General features: G+C 41.3%; 1 protein-coding gene across 2 annotated transcripts in view; it reads right to left on the reverse strand.

Moving 5' to 3' along the window:
* Window positions 1–17832, reverse strand: part of DTL (denticleless E3 ubiquitin protein ligase adapter) — a 33420-nt gene that overhangs the window by 1121 nt on the left and 14467 nt on the right. For both annotated transcript variants that reach the window (XM_075127097.1, XM_048843121.2), the window contains exons 11-14: window positions 14408–14520; window positions 8918–9007; window positions 6304–6442; window positions 1173–2035 (exon numbers count right to left, since the gene is read on the reverse strand). In XM_075127097.1, coding sequence (XP_074983198.1) covers window positions 1173–2035; window positions 6304–6442; window positions 8918–9007; window positions 14408–14520 — 1205 coding nt within the window. The remainder of the gene's footprint in view (window positions 1–1172; window positions 2036–6303; window positions 6443–8917; window positions 9008–14407; window positions 14521–17832) is intronic.

A 17832-nucleotide genomic window follows, 5' to 3' on the forward strand; every position in this document is an offset into this window, starting at 1 on the left:
CATCTAGCCTGACCTGCGTAACACAGGCCACAGATTTTTCATTTGCATCAAGACCAATCTGTGGTAGAGCTGGAGAATGTTGTTTAGAAAGACATTCAATCATGAAAGGACTAAGCCTCTGAAGTGCATTACTGAATAGCCTGTATTGTTAGCACTCTATGAACCCAAGTGCTGGTGTGAGACAAAATTTAGGTCAATAGGAAGCAATTTTACCAAGATAAGCCCCAGTCATGATGACAGTTTCAAAGATTATTTGTAGCCCAAATTATATTCTCCCATCAAATTTCAAATTCTGGTGTAACTAAAGATTGTAATAATCATATCTCAGTTATCAGTTTTATAAACAAAGCTCAGCGGTCCTCTGAAAACTAACTTTGGAAGTTACGGGCATCATGGGATTCCATTTGTATTGATTCAATGACAACATGCAAATTGAGAATTTGCTCTAAAGCACAAAAAACTCCTCATCTGCCAACCATTTTAACCGCTCTGCAAACTCACCCTAGGATCTGAAAGTCAGGCTGGGTTCCTGCTTTCTTGCACAACACAAGTAGTAAGGAGTCTGCAGGCCAAGTTCTGCCCTCTGACAGTTGTGCAATCCCTTTGTTTTCAATGGTTTTTCCACAGATGTAACCGAGGGTAGAATTTAGTCCCACAATTGTTACAGACGTACAAATTCTGTTGATACAAGAGCTAGAATAAAATTCAGCTCATTTTCTCCAAAAGCTGGGTTGGGTCTGCAGTGCTAGTGGGGGCCAATCTATGTCACCTAAGTGGGCAGATATGGCTGTGAATACATGTAAGCAGCAGATCTGTCAAGTAAGTGCTGCTGTTATTTTCAGAGTAGAACTGCATTGTAAGTGCCAGTGTCATAGACAATGAACGTTTTCCAGTACTCTGTTCTAAATCATTTTCAGATGAGCAACATCAGTTCTGCTTCTCTCTCCCAAGACTATAACATCATTACCCTGTATGGCAGAGATACTGGGGCTTGTTATATCAGATTTCCCTTCCTTCCCCACCCCCTCCTCCCCCAAGCAATGAGGTCTGATGATCCTTTTGATACACAAGTTAACTGCTTGCAAATGGGAGTTGTGCAACACAGCAAGAAGAGAACAGAACCCAGAGTTCAACCCTTTCTCTGCTCTTGTAACCATGCCTAATCTACTTACAGGTCCCGATGGACTGGCTGCAGTTGCTGCCTCTTGTCTTGTGCTGGGACTCTGAGAGGACTGGGGGCTGTTGCCTGACACCTTTTGGCTACTGGCCTTGCTAGTCTTCAGCTTCTCTCCCATTGCAGACAGCCAGTTTTTTCCCCCAGGTGAACTGTTCTCTTTGTCCAGCACATCAGCCCCTTTCCTGCAGGAGTTCTTTAAAGGAAAAGGGGGAGTCTGGAAGCCTGCCTGATTAAGAGGGCTTTCAGGAAGGGATGGCTCCTTTGGACTTTGGCCACCTCCTTCAGTTCTATTATTCAACTCAGCAAGGCTCAGACAGTCTTCATTACCGGCCTTTTGGCCTGCTGCCAAAAAGCACAAATCCAGCCTGGATTTTTTAGCCACTGGGTCCAGCTCAGTCACACAACTGCAGCTTTTCAGACACTTCTGCCCCATGTGATTTCCCTTGCTGGACTCTAGCCTCCTTTTGGCTCGCTTCTCAAACCGTGAATGTGGTTCTACGGGAGTGCCAACTGCCACTGGAAGACCCTGTGTGACCTCTGCCAGAGCTTTTCTTGGAGAAGGCGTCTTTGTTCCCATCCCCGGTGGAGAGGCGTACGGAGTCCTGGTAACCCAGTGTTTAATGGACATCTTGGTGGAAGATGTTGGTTTGGGAGAAGGGCCTGATATGGCTTCACTTTGCTTCGCTGGAGTGTGGGCCTTGACTGTTGGGGTTTTGAGAGAGAATGTTGGAGTGTTGGTAGAAAGAGGAAGGTCCCCGGTATAGTTGGGAGCACAAGCTGCTGGCCGTGGTGAGGAAATGCATGGGCTGCCCACCATGGAGACTTTTGCAGGAGTACTCTGAGTGCTGACTGGTAGTACTGATGGAAGAGAAACAAAACCGTCACGTGAATTACACAGTACAGCAACAGCAAGTGAAGAGAGACAGATTAAAGATAGGCCTTAAAGAAGCCCCCAAAACTCTGGGACATTCAGAATCTGAATTTAGCAGCTTACCTATTTGTCTAATGCTCCCCATCCCAGATCTAAACACCTCTAAGATCCCAGTGATTTCAACAGCAGCAGAGTTAGGCCAATACTGAGCATTTTTGAAAACTCTACAGAACACAGGATGCTTATTTGATGGCACTCGTCTACCTCAGTTGTAACTGGCACCTCTTAAAAGAACTGCAATCAGAGGACTAAAATGGACAGAAGGATCAAGACGTATTTTAGTCATTGACCTTGTCCAGTGTAATCTGGCCTCCTAGGATAGCCGCAATGGGAAGAGAGGGAAGCATATTTTAGAAAGTGCCTCAGCCCAGTTATTTTTTTTCCTGAGGACCAATCTGTACAATAGCTATAACTGCGTCAGGATTTAGTGCACTTAGAAGTTTTGTAGATGTGACCTGTATCCCTGTCGCTCACTTAAAACCCAGAACTGTCCAAAGCTTTAGTTCAGTTATGGGGACATCATCAGATCCCATCTACACTACCATTTATAAGTGGTTTTTAACCAGGTCAGGAAACATTGTAACCCAGTCCCACAACTAGTTGTCAGGTAGATGAAGCCTTAGATTAGAATGCTCTCCATTATGGATAATTGTCCCAACTAGGCTTTGACATTCGTACACCAATAAGATAGTTAAGGTGGGAGCTAAGAAAGGTTTCACTTTACTCCTACTATCCTTTTGCTGGAAAATATTCTGCAAGGAATAGATTACTGGGTAGAGGTCAGTTATTTACAGTGCAAAGGGACAGGCTAGAAATTCCCCGCATCTTGTACGAGGTCTTAGATTCCAAGGAAGTAACTGATGGATTGGTTGCCATGACAAATAAGTGATTTTTTTTTTAATAAGCAATTTCCAATTTTTTTAATAAGCAATTTCCATATAGCACAGTGGCTATTGAAATCATCAGCATGTTATGAAATAAACTGCATATAAATCCATCTACTCAATTGCGTGCCCACTTCTTACATTGTAAAGCAAAGCATAGTCATCAGTGTTTATAAGCTGTACACTAGAAATCCCACAATAAATCTGAGGGCAGCACGCATTTAAGCTACATCTCAGGCCAAAACAAATCATTAATTAAGTTGTTTTTTAAAGAGAGATTTTACTTTGAAGAGAGAGGATGTACTAATGTGTGTCCAATGCCTGCTTTTCAGATGCTGGAATGTCATGTATCTGAAGGAACCTTTTTGGCCTTAAACTTGAGGTGGTACAATTAAATAAGACAGCACGTTAGCCACCTTAAGCACACTGTTTCACCAAGGAGCAAAAGGGCTCTAAACATTTGCTGCATACCAGGGATTTAGTCTGAAACTCTTAATTCTCAGCATTAGCTGTTATGTGGTAAAGTACTTAATTAGGATGCTGAAGTCTTGTGTGAATGAAATGCCATTTTTTTTAGAATCTTGTACTTACTTGTGAGATGTGCATAGTGTAAACACCTACATAACTTCTCAATAACACACTATACATAAGCTTTTTTTTTTATCCTTATCCTTCCTGAAGACTCTCATATTATATTGCCCAATACTGTCTCTGCACCTTTAAATTCATGTGCTGAGCAAACAGAGTAGAATACAAATGTCAACCACTTTAAAGCACAAGGTGGAGTTAATTATTCCTTCCCCAATGATATTTATTAGTCTAGACTGAAGCAAGTTATTATGAACTCATAGCAGGGTCACTGCTAAGATTTGGTCTTTTAATCTTGGCCTTAATAAGCACTTACTTACAGGACTATATTATCTCAGCTGGAGAATTAATTGTACTTAAAATGTAAGCTCTTAGATGTGGAAGAAGGGTAGTAGTGATCTCAGCAACCCTCTCTCACTAGTGATTAGCTACAAATTTCATACATGAGAAATGTGGGGTGATGAGCTGGAAAGAGGATGTGGCTGCCCACAACCGTGGCAGACTTAAAAATATATTCTGGAGTCACTACCTTTAGAAAAGTGGAAGCTATCTTGATTTAGATGCTGTATTGATGGGGATGATGAAAGGTAGCCTGTAATTCAAATGCCTGTGTTCCAGTGCTGGGAAACAGAACAGAAGCAGCAAGCTTTTTTGTAGCAGTTTGTGCACCAGTCAAACATTCAGACCTCAAATTCTGTTAACAAGTCAAGTCTATTGCCATTGATACCACTTACTGACATTCTGCAAGGCTGTTATTTTTAACACTGAGTGCAAGCCTCTACCAAGCTACCAGTCAAATGATGTATGTATCTGTAGGACTCAGACAGATAAATGCACAATGTATACGAACAGTGGGGATTTCTCTCTCTCTTGCCCTCACCCTATCAAATTTTTACAGCAACATTATGGACTTCAAGAATCAAAAAAATCACAAATTCAAGGTACAGCCCAGGTCTAGCGATTCTGGTTACATGAAGTGCAGAGAAATTAATATCACTTAGCAAATTTACATACATAATTCCTCAAAGGAAGGAAGCTGTGCTTGCTGCATGCCACAGTGCAGGTCAACAGTCAACGCACAGCCACAACTTCACAATTTGTTCCATTTAAATGGGTAGGATGCAATCTAGATTTCATCTAAGCAGTCCTGAAATGCTGTTTGGTTAGCCAACTATGAATCAGTTTGCAGATAGCTCCCGTATTCTAACAGCATGTGTTTTGTGTTCAAAGAGCCAAGGTCAGCAGGAAGCCTGCTGTTGCATACACAAGGTCTGTGTACTTCCTCTTCCCTCCTGGGTTGTTTTAATGCATAGAAAACAAGGAGAAATGATATTTTATCTAGTGTAATTGCCAAATTCGATTTGTAAAGATCCAGGGTACAGGCAGCTTTGGGTTTTCAAGCTTCTTGACAAGACTAATGTCCATATTTATTTCTCAGGGAATAGAATGTGAAATAGTTTCTCAGCAGCTCACCGAAACAAAGTGCATGAATGTGTGTCGTGAGCAACTACGGAAGAGAGCTGGCACTTACCCACCTATTGTCCCGCAAGTTTCCTGCAAGACAGTTACGCACTGGCAAAAAGTTAATTTTTATGTTATCCTAGTATGGGGGATTACAAAACCTTCCACTTGTATTTACAACAATGAAGGTGAAGCACATTTCGAAAGTCAATGGAGGGAGATGGAACAACACAGGAAATGACACCAACCAGCCACTACCAACTCAGTTTTGGTCCAAATTTTAAATATTTCTGTATTTCTGATATAGTTATCTTCATATTCCACTTTGCTGAGGGGTTTATTCCCCTTCCCTTTTCATTTCAACCATACACTAATGTGACACTTGATGCATGTTCAACACAAACTAAGTTAGCTCTCTGATCCAAGACTTCTCACACATGGTTTGGGACGTGCCAAGAGACTGCCTATCCTTCTATGGTCCTGCAGCAGTTTGGATCAGCATTGGAGCTAATGGACCCTTCGTTTCCTTGGTGAGGACTCTGGCAGGGTGTTTACAATTAAGTTCTAGACCAAAACATGACATGCTTGGTCTCACAGAACCCAAGTCTGTTGACATTCAGGGGATACTGCAAAGCCTATCTGATCTCCCAGGCTTTCCAGAAGGGGACGGCATTTATTAACTAATCCTAACAAGTTGATGGGCGAGGAGTCTCCATGATTTATTATTGGTTTATTTTATAATATTTGTGAATAGATTTCCATGTACACACATCAGTGGTGAAAGAATTGGTGCATTTTAGAAAGCCATCACTGAACTGCACATGTCTGGGTCTTACAGTAAGTACTACTGTATTGTGCTGGAACAATAATTTACAGCAAGACAGAGTCAAATGAAGATTACATTTCTAATGGAATGTAAGAGTTTAGAAGCAGGTGTGTATAGTTCTGGAATGTTGAAAAGGCACCTTGTCCTGTAGAAAGTGAGTGCTTTGTTTTGTTTAAAAGCAAAAAGAGAGGAAGTCAGTGTTATTTAACTGAATTCATCTGCTGGGCAAGAGGAAAATTTCAAAGCTCCAGGGCTGCATATGCAGTACCAGCCCTTTACTGGATGGTGCGTCAGGCCTGGGAAAATGCATGAATTCACATTTCTAAAGAAACGAAGAGCAATAGCCAAGGGGAAAGCTTTTCCTGAACCAGTAAATACACAGAATTCTGAAGTCCTCTTCCTATGTTGTGGGACAAAATACCCCTAAGGGCCTTACCTATTCCATTTTGCTCTTCTGGTTTCTTCTGACAGACCCAGCCTACCAAGTTGACTTTGCCTGATGTCAGTCTCTCCTTATCATAGTCACGCCGTAAGCGCCAAATCTTCACAGTGTTGTCATCAGAACATGTGGCGATCTACAGCATAAGTCAGTAGGTTAGGCCACTGTGAAGCCAGGTTCCACAGTCCCTGGCAAATCAATCCAAGAGAGTTGGTACTCTCAGCACTCCGTGCCAATAAGTGTTCTGCCTGGAGTCCTCCTTGCCCACTAACAAATAGGTAAAGGAACTGCCAGCGAAAAACAAATGCTGTCTAATTACTGTACCAGAGGAAAAAGCTATCTATTTCCCTTGAATGTGATCTGACAGGAGAAAGCCTCCATCTATCCCTTTTATGGCAAAGAAATCGCAGCCTCCCCATTTGCTTTGTGAAGATTCTGTGGCAGGCAGCCATTTGCTCCACAAGTGCCAATATATACAGTATTTGTTTATTGACATTTCAGTAACTCAGTAAATAATAGCAGAAACCCAAACACAATCCAAAGCTCATGTTCCAAGAGGAAACAGACAGCAGAAGATAAGAATTCAACGTTTTGCATCAATGTCCAATGCTCCTTCTCTCACTCCTCACCTTTCCTTGTTTGGGGACAAACATTTGCCGTGTTCTAAATAGGTAATGTTGGAACAAGGACAAATGCTGGAATTGCATCACTAAGCAGTCTTTGCAGACTTTGCCATCATCCAATGTCAGCAGCACTTGGTACAGAAAAGCAAGAGACAGGACTAAAGTTTAGGTACAGCAGATCCCTATATAATGGCAAGTTGCTCTTCCAAATAATCAATGGAACCTGCCCAGCAAGCATCAGAACTTTTATTAATCTCCCTTTGTGCTGTGTACACAGTGATGCACCTGGGAATTAGTGAAAACAAAAAAGAAAGAAAGAAAGAAAGAAAGAAGAGCTAAGGCCTATGTGCACAGTAATCAAGACGTCTTTCCTCTGGCCTCCCCAACACCAACATCAGCTCTACAAAACACTGCTGGTAGGCTTGTCTTCCTTGCCTGGGGTTCAGACCACATCACTCGCCTCTTCCAGTCTTTCCATTGGCTCCTCATCTCCTCTGCATCAACTTTAAGCTTCTTGTCCTTGCATTTGAGGACCTGCCTAACCACCACTCCTTTCTGAACTGCCTTTGACTCCTTTTACATTGGCCCAGATTTTAATGCCCTGTTTGTTTTCTTCTCCCATGCTACCATGGCCAGGATACTGGACCTGATGGATCAGAGGTCTCATCCAGCACAGCAATTCCTATGCCACCCCTACAACTGGAAAGTACTTCTTGAGCTTGTCTGCAAAGCCACTACCCGATCCTAATTCAAATCCCTCCTGAGGGCCTACTGTGATGCCTAGAGAAAGTAGCTGATTAACAATGGTGGGCAGAGGGGCAACTGAAACTGCCAGCAAGAAACTCTATGGGACTCCTCGGATATCATAGCTGTGGGAGGGCTTATTCCTGATTTGGAGATAGACTGGTCCCTTAACCCTACTCTCCATGCCAACAATTCCCTCCCCTCCAGTGATGGCCATATGGGGGAACCACTAATGCTGACCCTTGCATTTTCATTAAGATATGGTTCAGGACAGTGAGGCTCTTGGATTTAGCATTGAATTAGAAGTCATGTTGACAGACTCCATATGGCTTATTGAAAGAACAGACATTAATGTTCTTTCCATCCTCCCACTAAAGCTCTCAGCGCACTAGATTTGCAAACATACCAGTGGACAGACAGCAGACGACATCAACAAAACTCACAAGCATCTGAAGACCTTGAAGAAATGGCTTCAAATTTTGCCAGTATAACATTTAGATTAATCAATAATCAACAAATTTGTTAGCATAACAATTTCCATCAGGAAAGGCCTTCATACATTTCCAGGAACAGACTTTTCCAAGTTACTAATAGTTATCAAAGGACTCAAATTACCTGAAAAAATTCAATACAGCATCATATTGAATTCACTTGAGGATTTGGTTGAAAATGTAGTGCGGGCAATGTGGGTTGATGCCACAAAAAATGGCCTCCCTCCCAAAAATTAAACATTTTCGCAAAAAACATTTTTATTTTCTTGAAATTTTCCATTTCTCACTCAAAACTTTTGTTTACCGTTTATGGCTTTTTTGTAGCAGAATTTTTTTTTAAAGTAATCACCAATTTTGACCGGTTGGCTTAGTCATTTGGTAGCTTTTATCAAAATAGAAAACTTTTTAAAAATGAAAAAATAATTGAAAATTCTGATTTTTTTAAAAAAAATTGTGGAATATTTCAAAAAATGAAAAAAATAATCTAGACTTTAAACTCACAGCACTAAACCGTCTTAGGAATTGTCATGAAAACATTTTGGATTAGCTCTAACTCTATGTGAAGGGAAGAGTGTAGCAAGCCAGCTCATCTATGCCATTTTCTTTTCAACAAGGCTTTCCATACAGAGAAGATTCCACCCCCGGTCAAAATACCCCCTCAAGTTTTGTAAAACAAACACTACCGTGGTCACATCTGGTCCTTCATTCATTGGTTTCACAGGACATTCCAAAACAGTTTTTCTAGAAACTAACCTTAGTGAAGTCTGAAGGACACCAGGCAATGGAGGTAACCTCTTGAGAATGGCCAAGGAGCATCATGGGAGGAAGATGGGGCTCAGAAATCTAAAAAAACAATCCACAATTTAAAATCAGTTGGATTTCTGCATCAAAAGCATCACCAAGGAAGGCTCCACTCTGCTGAAGTAGAATACTATGGTGTCTTTCATCAAGGATCTCAAAGCACTCTACAGTGAAATAAGCTTCCCAACACCCCTCCGAGGTATGCAAATATTTTCCCCGTTTTGTATAGCTCTCAGGCACAAAGAGATTAGAATTGCCTGCTTAAGGTCATGCTTGAACGTCTGTGGCAGAGTTGAGAAGAGAACACCGATCTCCTTAATGCCTGTACTTCAGTCACAAGCTTATCCTTCATGCCTAGGTATAGTAGAACTTCAGAGTTACGAACACCAGAGTTATGAACTGACTGGTCAACCATACACCTCATTTGGAACCAGAAGTACACAATCAGGCAGCAGCAGAGACCAAAAAAAAAAAAAGAAGAAAAAAAAAAAAAAAAGGAAATACAGTACAGAACTCTGTTAAAAATAAACTACAAAATATAAAGGGAAAATTTAATAAAAGATTTGACAAGGTAAGGAAACTGTTTCTGTGCTTGTTTCATTTAAATTCAGATGATTAAACGCAGCATAGTAAAGTTTCAAAGCTGTATTAAGTAATGTTCAGTTGTAAACTTTTGAAAGAACAACCATAATGTTTTGTTCAGAGTTATGAATGTTTCAGAGTTACGAACAACCTCCATTCCCAAGGTGTTTGTAACTCTGAGGTTCTACTGTATCTTGGAAGGTATCACTTATTCCCAAGAATTCAGCACAGTCTCTCTGGATTTATTGAAAACAATGCTCCACATAGAACTGAATGGCTCAAAGCAGGGGAGAAATCAATTTCACACCAATGACATGAGTAAAAGTAGTTACTGACAATTACTTAGTAGCCTATGTGAAATAAGCTGGTGGCCTCAGTCCAGTTCCTCATGGACTTGACAGCCACATCTAAAAAACACACCCTCACAATTAGTACCCTATTGGCAGTCTTGGCAGAAAGGCAAGGGACTGAATAAGCTCTAAGAACAAATTAGCATTTTGCTCCTAGAGGTGAAGCAGCTGGGTCAGGGTGGAGTGTATTGACAGTGCCTGGGAAAACTTGCTGAGGACTTTCTGCTATACATAGGACTTGTCTCCAGGGATGCACAAGCACATTGCTACATTGAATAGCACGGTCCATTTAAGGTTCCAGTAGCTCCTATTGGGAGCAAGTTTGCCTACTCAGATTCTATGCTGAGTAGAAGGTGACATTTATAAAGCAACAGGAAGACTTAAACCCAAGACCTATTTCAAAAAGGAGCTGAATTTGGTAGTTTTCTACTTGCTTCAGAGCTAGTAGTTTATGTAGTTGGCAAGTTCCAGTGTGTCTTCCAGCCAGCTAACCTATAATTAACTTTACAATAAGATAGCAACACAGTCAAGGTTCCTTGGGAAAAAAAAAAAAAAAAAGGTTATGAGTCCATACAGTACACACACTGATTAAACTGAACCCCAATCTGATACACCTTTGAAACTGAACCCCTATTTGATACACCTTTCTCCTGACCTACAACAGCACCAATCTTTATCACAGCTCATGAGACCAGCGATTAACCAGAGACTGACTTAGCTGAGGCTAATATTAGCCCTGCCACAACCAAGCAAGAGCAAGAAATCAGATTTAAGGTTCTTTTTATTTTGCAGACTTTCAGCAGGTTTCCTGAAGTTATGAGTCACCAGTAGCAATGTGACATTAGATGTGGGATTTGCTCTGATGACTAAGTAAATTTAATAGATTCTTTAGCAAGTGGGAAAAGGCGGTTTTATTCACAGATTTACAAGGATACATGCAAAATATCAGGGAGGGATTCTTGTTTCTTGATCCATTTCCTTTTCTTGTCAAACTTTGATTTCTTGCCATGGCAGCCTGAAAAGCTGTAGTTAAGATTCTTAAGCAGAGTATTTAAAGTTTGTCTGAACTAAAGTAGTTCATAACAGGCTTTTTTTTTTTTTTTAGTATGTGTATGGCATGCTGGAGGCAACCACTTGACTAAATATCTATTAAATGCCCTGTTGAGAATATAACCTTCTCTGCCAAAACATGCAATACCATGGAAACTAAAATCCCATTTAAGGAATAAACTGAAGGAGTTCTTAGTACAGAGAACACCTTAGTTTACATTTAATAGATTTTTACTGCGTGTTGCAAGACATTTAATAATCCTTGATTACTGACAAGAGGGTAGAAGGAGAGAGTTATTCTCCCTGGCCAGATTCTGCTCCTGTACTGTTTTCACACTGATATAATTTAACTGACATTGATGAAGCTATACATAAATTCCACCAGTGTGAGTGAGATGAGGATCAAGGCATTTGTATCTGAATGGTTCTGAGGGGGGAGGGAGGAACAGTGCACAAACTAGGTTGCTGATGCTTTATCCTTTGGTTTCTGGTAAAATCAGCATCACAGGTGCTTTGTTCCCCATATGTTATTATGTCATTAGGATGCCAAAATGTACATATAGGTATAAAAACAGATAGCCTATCTATTGGGATTCAGGATATGTCTTATATTATGTACACATCAAACTGCACAGGAACATATGAAGCGTGACACTAAGTCAGACCAAGGGTCCTCCTAATCTGGTATCCTGTCTGCTCTGACAGTGGCCAGTACCAGATGGTTCAAAGAAAAGTACAGTTATGGAACCACCTGGCTGTAAAGGAAGTTTCTTCCTGTTCCTGGTCAGTTAGTGGTTCAAAGTAAGATGTCCATTTTAAAATAAATACTTTCCACCCCTACCCTTAATGCTAAGCTGAATGCAAGGGTTCTTACAGATGCAACTTATTACTGGGCCAGCAGTTACTTTTCTTGAAGTGCTTACTACATGCAAGTGATGTCACATGCTGAAATGTGGAACCACAAGATGCTCCTTGTCTGGTCAGCAATAACCTCTGTCCATGGCATTTCCTGACCTAGGTACAACATCCCACTCCTGATCAAGAGTCTCCTGGAAATGTCTTGGGTGGACAATGTCCTCATTAAATTACCTTTTACCTACCTCTGAATTTGCACAGACAGCGCCTCTTCTCAGAACACCCTCCCAGTTTGAAAATATGAGGCTAGCCTTTGTCTCTTTTGGCAGCTCACCTGTATGCTTCTCAGAGCAGCTGGTCATATATTTTCTACAGCACTAATCATCTCAGTAGTATGTTTACATCAAAATCAATAAAGTCTGGCAGGCTTCAGGGCACAGGAAGGAATCTGAGTAGGTAGAATTTGTGATAAGTTTTCGATTGTCGGAGTAGAGAATGCTACCACTACATAAAGTAGCCACAGGGTTAACATAATAATGGTCATCTGACCATCCTTCATATATTTGTTTTAATTAATGTTTGGCATCCACATGCTACAGCACTGGGAATTTTATAAAAATAAACAGATGGATTTTAAATCCATTTTTTCTGAATTTTATGAAGCCCTTAAATATTCCTGTGCTGTTCCCAGCATAGTTTCCAGGGAACCTTTTTAAAAACATGGACTTGAAAATGTGCAATGCAAGATGACACAGCCTGTTCGCTGGATAAGCCTGGTACGTTATGAACCACTGAAGGGCCTGGTGTGGATAAGCCTAAGTGGATACCTATTAGTTTTGCTATGAAAGCAAACACATCACTGTGGCGCTGCTACTCCTAAATAAGCAGCCACGAACCTTACAAGAACGCTTCTCTCAGACCCAAAATGGCTACGAGCCTGAGCCAAGACTGCAGTTGTACATACTCTGAACTCCTAACTTTGCTTTTATTTCCAAACCCATCATGAAAAGAGACCAGGCCGGGAAAGCAGGTCAGATTCGATTTTAGGACAACTGACTTTGCCAGCGCCTGATATTAGAAGGTACATACTGAGTTAGGTGTGGGCAGGAGTGAAAGCATCACATCAAATACATCATTTGGTAGTGAATACAAGTAAACCAAGGAATTCAGAAGTGCTCGTGCAAGTGTGTTTGAAGCCAATTGGCTGACTGGATATAGGTCAGGTGGGTCACATTTAAATAGCTCTCTCTTATCCCCTGTAAGGAGATGAATTTTGCCTCTGAGGAACAGAAGACAGTGTAGAGGTTGCACAGTGCCATGAAAGGGTTACTTGGGGGAGGGGAGCTGGCAAAGGGTTTGGACATGGACCACAATATTAGAGATGAAAGTGACGATTCATCCTAATGTGGATTAAGTTGTGGTTGGTACTTAAATAGGTTCCTATCTATTGAAATCCACCACCACAGGGCAGCTGCCAGGATAAGAAAATCCAAGTAAGAGAACTATAACTATACAGAGAGGGAGGGAGGGAGGGAGGTGTGTGTGTGTGTGTGTGTATGTGCGCAATATTGATCAGGGACGGCAGGAGCTTCCTGCATGAGAGTGGCTGCGTTTAGGCCAATGGTGCTAATGTAAAATGGAGACAGCAATAATAATTCTAAGATTGAGAAAAAAAGAGTCTCATGGCCAGTTAAGACGCAGGACTCCAAATTCACTGATTTCCTGCTCTTACAGTCAATATGCTTCTAACTTTACCCCAGGAACACTAGTATGGTATTGAAAGACATCCCAGCCAGAATTCATTGCAGCATTAAACAGCATAATCTGAAGAGTTACACAAAAAACTTACACAAACAGTCACCTAAAGATTCTACCCATTTGTCTCTTTGTCTGAGAATGCCTCTCTTATCCACATTCCTGTGTGGATGAAACCCAACAATCCCTCCCCACACGACACAGCGAGGAACAGAACTTCTCTCATTTTGAAGGCCCTGCTATTAACATGACATTTGCATTTCCTACACATCAGCTAGAGATGCCAAGTGACTAAGCTCCTCAGCTGTCAGCCAACATTTCGGAATTTTGCTGAAGGCTCTGGCTGAGCCCTTGCCATAATACAAAGGTTTTAACTATTGCAAATTAAGCATGAGAAAAAGCTATGTCTGAAGCAAGAGCTTATGAACTGGAAAACAAAAGTGCCCCTTAAAACAATTAAGCAGTTAGACTCCACTAATGTGTACCACTGCTAAATATGAACCAAGAACCTTCTACCTGTCATAGCTGCTGAATAAACAGAAAGAAGATTTTAATGCCCATTAAAGCCAGATTAAGATCAGCAACTTGCAATAATCAGCAGTGATGAGAGACATAGTGGTGGCGGGCGGTTAGCTCTGTTTTACATTAATAGTTACATTCAAGTTTGACAGCTGTATACTCTGGGCACAACATGCAAGAAACTAAGCCTGTGCTGCTTTAAATGGGACCCCTCCTCCCCACTCATCTCCATTCGCTATGTGAATGTGGAGAGCAAACAAAAGGAGAAAAGGGAACAGTTCTGAGCCATCAGGTTGGGGCTTTGTGTCTGGGTTTCTTTCAAGTGTCTCACCTTCCAGATGTAGGCACTCTGGTCGCTTGAGCCACTAACCAGGAACTGGTCATCTGGGCTAGTGCTGGACTTGACATAAAAGGTGGAATTCTGGTGTCCACTGAAGACTGCCACTGAGACAAAAAAAAAGTAATAAAAATAAATAAACTCAGAACAGAATTCTGGAGTTCACCTGGTTACACAACTAGGGCTGACATTACAGGCTTTTCCTGCCTGTTCACATAGCTCAAAAGGCAGTGGTTATACAGACTCCCTTGCTTTAGGGCCTGAAGTTTCATCCACTAGCTAGCAGAGGGCACCATTCCCTTTTGTTATAAACTGACCCCTCCACAGCACAGTGGTGCAGTCATCTAATAGCTTTGTTAAATCCTCTCCTTCCCGTGTGACAGCTCCAGGCAAAGACCTTCTCTGGGCCAAGCCCAGGCCCCTCAGTCAGCCTCTTTGTCTCCTATTCTCAGGGCCACGAGTGCAGCTCTCTGCACCACCCCCAAAAGAATGGGGAACCCAGTAATTGTTGTTAGCTAAAGACCTGGCTTCTACTGAAACAGTGGAGGAGGCATTTGCTCCTCCCCCTTCTTCCTGCCAGTGCTTTATTTCTTAAGGAGAATATGTGCTGGCTCAGAGACAACGGTCACTTGCCTATTTTTAAAGTCTCAGTAACACCTCGCCTGAACTATTAAGCCTTGAAACTACTGCCCTGAATAGCTGCAATCCTTGGTATGCCAAGAACCGGAAGTTCCAGCAGCCAACACGGGAGCAGCACACAGATCTAGAGCACTCGGCCACTCTGCACACGGGCTTCTTATCAAGGTAGAAAGGGCAAGTTACCCAATTTAGCATGATGTGTGACTGAGGCCCTCTGCCAACACTGGCATACGGAGCTAGGAAGCGAACTGTGAACGTCGTGGTGTCTGATTTACAGCAAGACAGTAAGAACTTAGAGTAGCAGTTTAGCAGGTGTTTAGTTACCATGAAACTAACAAGCTTTTCAATTCATTGACCAAAGCACTTACAAATACAAACAAATAGAAAGGTATTTGTTTGTATTTGGAGTATTTCATGAACTTGCATTTACAAAGGTCACCACACCCCGCTGGATCCTGTGGCTCTTGCTAGCTTTTGGTTCAATGCAGTATACAGAGTGACAGGCTGCGGCATGAGCTTGCATGCTGGCCACAGGGACAGATCCCACTGAAGAGCCATTTCCCTACTTCCTCCTTCAAATTAAAAGGGAACAGAATTGATTCAGACAGAGCTACAAAAAGAAAAGCAACAGCAGATCCTGCTGGTTTTCTAATTATTGAAGTGAATCTGCAAGAGTCTGCTGCCCTCTGCAGGGCTCAGAATAGGATCGACACATTCTGTTGGGCTGAGAATTCTTTGAAACAAAAGTGAAATGTTTTGCAACCAATAATATGAAATCAAGATTTGCCTCCTAATGAATACAAGTTAATAGAAGCTACTGACTAAATTCAAAAGCCAGACTGGAGACTGTCCTGTCCCTCTAGGACTAGCACTGAGTGCATAATTGATTTTGTGGCTGAACTGAAAAATGCCCCAAAAATGTGTTTAATTTCACACCAAAACTGATTTTTTTCAGATTGTTACCAAAACATACAAACCAAACAAATTTTGTTCAGCTTGACTGGAACCATTATTTCAAAACAAAATGTCAGTTTGAACCAGTTCATTCTGAAATGAAATCTTTAAAGGAACAGCTGACTTTTCCCATTTCCCACCCCTCATTTTTTACGTGGCCGAAACTATTTGCTGAATTCTACACCAATTCAGGAATAGTCTCCCTGAAACTGCATTTGTCTAGGAATTTACTATTCAACTGAAGAAATCTGCCCAGCTCTATTTATAAACCTTATACAGGAATTATAAATTATTTAGTTTTTGTATAGAATAGGTAAGTTCAAGGCTCTATATAGACATTATCTAATTAATCTTCCTTGGGGATAGTCATCAGTGTCAACATCTCCATTTTAAATACAGGGAAATGGAGACAGAAAAATGGAATGACTTGCCTAGGGCTGCACAGCAAGTATTACTAGAACTCAGACTTTCTGTTCATAGTGCAGGGGTCGAAAATGATGCACAGTGTAGGAAAAAAAAATATAAAAGATCCTTCTAGACACCTCCTCACCCAGCCTCCCAATCTTATGCCCTCTCTACAGAAATGACTACTATTTAAACAAAACTATACCTAAGGATGGTTGTATGGAGACAAGCTGAAGATAAATTAACATGATAGTGCTGTTGCTGGTTAGTTAACACTCCCTCCCTCCCCCCGCAGTCTGTACGTTCATTAGCACAGAAATCTGATGCGTGATTTTTCTTCTCCGAGTGGCCAGGTTTGCCATTCTTATGTTTCCCCTGTGTTGTGCTGTTGAAGAGGCAGGACCACACCTAGGGAAGGGAATTTCCTTCAGGAGGGCAGCCTGGTGAAAATGCTTCCAGAACTGAGAAATAGCATATCTGACATCAACAGCTAATCTGGTAATATTGAGAACTGCCACTACTGCTCAGTTCTGGAAGCATTCTCACTGGGCTGTCTTCCTGAAGAGGGTACAGAGTGGGGCCTTGTTCTTTTGAGTTCTGTTGGCAGAGTGACTAAGAAAAGTCTCTGGAAAGTCTCTAAAACAATGCCATTGACTGGGCTACATCTAGTAAGAAGTGTCACTGCTTATTGCGGTGAAGCATTTGTCAGTCTCTTACAGAAGCAGCTCTGTGCATCACAATTCATTAATCACTGTGTTAGCATAAAGGTCACAGAGGCACAGCCAAAGCCATCTGAATAGATAGTCTGGATCCCTGCTGAAGACCTCATATAGTGTAGGAGTGTTCTGGGGACTGTTATAAAAACTCAACTCAGAATGGTGATGTCTTAAGATCTTTTGAGACAATTTATCATCAGACCACATGCATTTCTGTAGAACTGATCAATGAAATTGTTTTTAATTGTTCACTTTATTAATATAACTTCATAAGTAAAGTTTTATGAATGAAACTACATTCATTCATAAACCCAGGTACCCCAATAACTGGCTAATTGAGTTTCACTTTCAATCCAATTGCTGCTTAAATCGCTGAAACTTACACTGTTTCAACATTGTAACTTCTGCTCACTGTTTGCCATTCCTTATACTTGTCTCTATTGTAACTCAAATTCCATTTTAAAATGCTCACTCCATTTTGTAAAAGCTTGCTGCAACCTTTATTTTTGCAAAACCCTGCTGTAATCTTATTAGTTTAGTTTAGATATGTGAATGAGGTATGTATAGATGATGGAATCAACCTCCAACCCCAGCCTGTCCTGATGAAATGAAGTGTAAACACCCAACAGCTGAAGATGCAGACAACAGCCCTGACAAAGTAAGAGGAATCCACCCTCAAAAGAAAAGAACAAAAGTACATTGAAG

This window comes from Caretta caretta, chromosome 3 (genome assembly GCF_965140235.1).
Source record: "Caretta caretta isolate rCarCar2 chromosome 3, rCarCar1.hap1, whole genome shotgun sequence".
In the NCBI taxonomy this organism is placed as follows: domain Eukaryota; kingdom Metazoa; phylum Chordata; order Testudines; family Cheloniidae; genus Caretta; species Caretta caretta.